General features: G+C 37.9%; 1 protein-coding gene across 1 annotated transcript; it reads left to right on the top strand.

Annotated features, from left to right (window-relative positions):
- The first annotated feature begins 887 nt into the window (after nucleotides 1-887).
- Nucleotides 888-1,838, top strand: Or13c3 (olfactory receptor family 13 subfamily C member 3). Its single transcript, NM_001000401.1, has one exon. The coding sequence runs from the start codon at nucleotides 888-890 to the stop codon at nucleotides 1,836-1,838; it is 951 nt and encodes a 316-aa protein (NP_001000401.1).
- The last annotated feature ends 333 nt before the right edge of the window (nucleotides 1,839-2,171 follow it).

Below are 2,171 nucleotides of genomic sequence, written 5' to 3'. Positions count from 1 at the left end.
GGAGTTTCTATAAAATGCAAAAGAATTAATATTCTGGAATCTCTCAAGGTTTCTATGCCAGCCTTTATAATGTGGCAAGATGGAACATATTTGAATCAGAAGAAAACCAGAAGCATCAAATGAAACAACTCTGTGTTTATGTCTTTCATTAATACTATCTTTAAGTTGTTTTAAACAAGTAAATTGCCAAAATGAACTCTCATGCTTTGCGAAGATTCACCAAAACATTTGCATCTGGTCTATGTAATGGTCTTGTCATAGCAACAATCATACAAGATTCTTAGAGTGGGCTAAAGTATGAAGGTAACAGCTATGATTTTGATTTGGTGTTAAATTTAGCTTATACCACTTAATTTTTGTAAGTAAATATGATAATATGTAATTCAGAGGACTAATAGTGTATTCAACTAGTAGTGTGCGAATAAAAGGAAATATTATTTTTAAAAATAAAATTTGCTATAAAATTTTGACTATTATCAACCACTGACTCAGAATTACAGTCTTCTTCTTAAAGTAGACTTTTGCTTTGTCTTCTTCATTACTAGCTTGCTAGGGCAGATGGAATGAACAAGTCAGGTGTACAGTGGGCATTAGGCAGGGGTTAGGAAACATCAGTTTAGTAATGTATTCTCAATAATAGAAAGAATTGCTTTTGAATGTGCCTCTTAAATGGGTAGATGTTGGCAATGAGCATGCCTACTTCCAACACACTCAATTTCACTATATTCAATACCATACATTATTGGGGTTATCAATGTCTGAGATTAAGAAATGAACCCTTTCTAATACATGAAAAATAATTCTTCAGGTACTTTGCACTACTTGTTTTGGGGGCAGTGAATATGTTCTATGGTAGATTATTCCAATGATGGCTGACCATGTATGACATGGATAAAAATAACCAGACATTTGTTTCTGAATTCCTTCTTTTGGGCCTTTCTGGATACCCAAAGACCGAGATCCTTTATTTTGTTATAATGCTTGTTATGTATCTAGTGATTCTAACTGGCAATGGTGTTCTGATCATAGCAAGCATCTTTGATTCCCATCTTCACACACCCATGTACTTCTTCCTGGGCAACCTCTCTTTCCTGGATATCTGCTACACAACATCTTTTGTTCCTTCAACATTGGTGAACCTCATTTCAAAGAAAGGAAACATTTCTTTCTCTGGTTGTGCAGTGCAGATGTTCGTTGCATTTGCAATGGGCTCAACAGAATGTTTGCTTCTTGGCATGATGGCTTTTGATCGCTACGTGGCCATCTGCAACCCTCTGAGATACTCCATCATCATGAGCAAAGAGGTGTATGTATCCATGACATCTGCATCATGGTTCTCTGGTGGAATCAACTCAGTTGTGCAAACATCCCTTGCCATGCGGCTGCCTTTCTGTGGGAATAATGTTATTAATGATTTTACTTGTGAGGTCTTAGCTGTTCTCAAGCTAGCATGTGCTGATATATCTCTCAATATTGTTACTATGGCGATATCAAATATGGCCTTTCTGGTCCTTCCAGTATTACTCATTTTTTTCTCCTACGTGTTCATCCTCTACACTATCTTGAGAATGAACTCAGCCACCGGGAGACGCAAGGCATTCTCCACCTGCTCTGCCCACCTGACTGTGGTGGGCATATTTTATGGAACTCTCTTCTCTATGTATGCGAAACCCAAGTCCCAAGATCTGACTGGGGAAGACAAGTTCGGAATTTCAGATAAGGTCATTGCTTTATTTTATGGAGTAGTTACCCCCATGCTGAATCCAATCATTTACAGCTTGAGGAATAAGGATGTTAAAGCTGCCGTAAAATACATACTGAAACGGAAGATACCATAAAGATACCAGCAAACACAGGTTTTTGTATTGCAAGCATGAGACTGACTCAGCTGTAAATTTGTGAGAACGGTTTAATTAATTATTTACTCATTTTGGAAAAATCTGGGCTACTTAGTTACCTTCCAGAGATGGAAAGTAAGTGCCTAGTATTGAAGACACCATGTACTTCAGAAACAGGGATCAAAGACTCTTGAGGTAGACCTTAAAGCCTGCTCCCTGAGATCTAGCTTTCATGGTACCAGCAAGCTGCAAAGTGCGTAAAGCGGGAGACAAGCAACCGTCTTACTCAGCTTTGTTCCCTATGAACTAATTTGATGAACAGCATAGACAGTA

The sequence above is a fragment of the Rattus norvegicus genome, chromosome 5, assembly GCF_036323735.1.
Source record: "Rattus norvegicus strain BN/NHsdMcwi chromosome 5, GRCr8, whole genome shotgun sequence".
Lineage (NCBI taxonomy): Eukaryota > Metazoa > Chordata > Mammalia > Rodentia > Muridae > Rattus > Rattus norvegicus.
The sequence above is the reverse complement of the archived record's forward strand: the minus strand, read 5'-3'. Positions and strand labels throughout refer to the sequence as shown.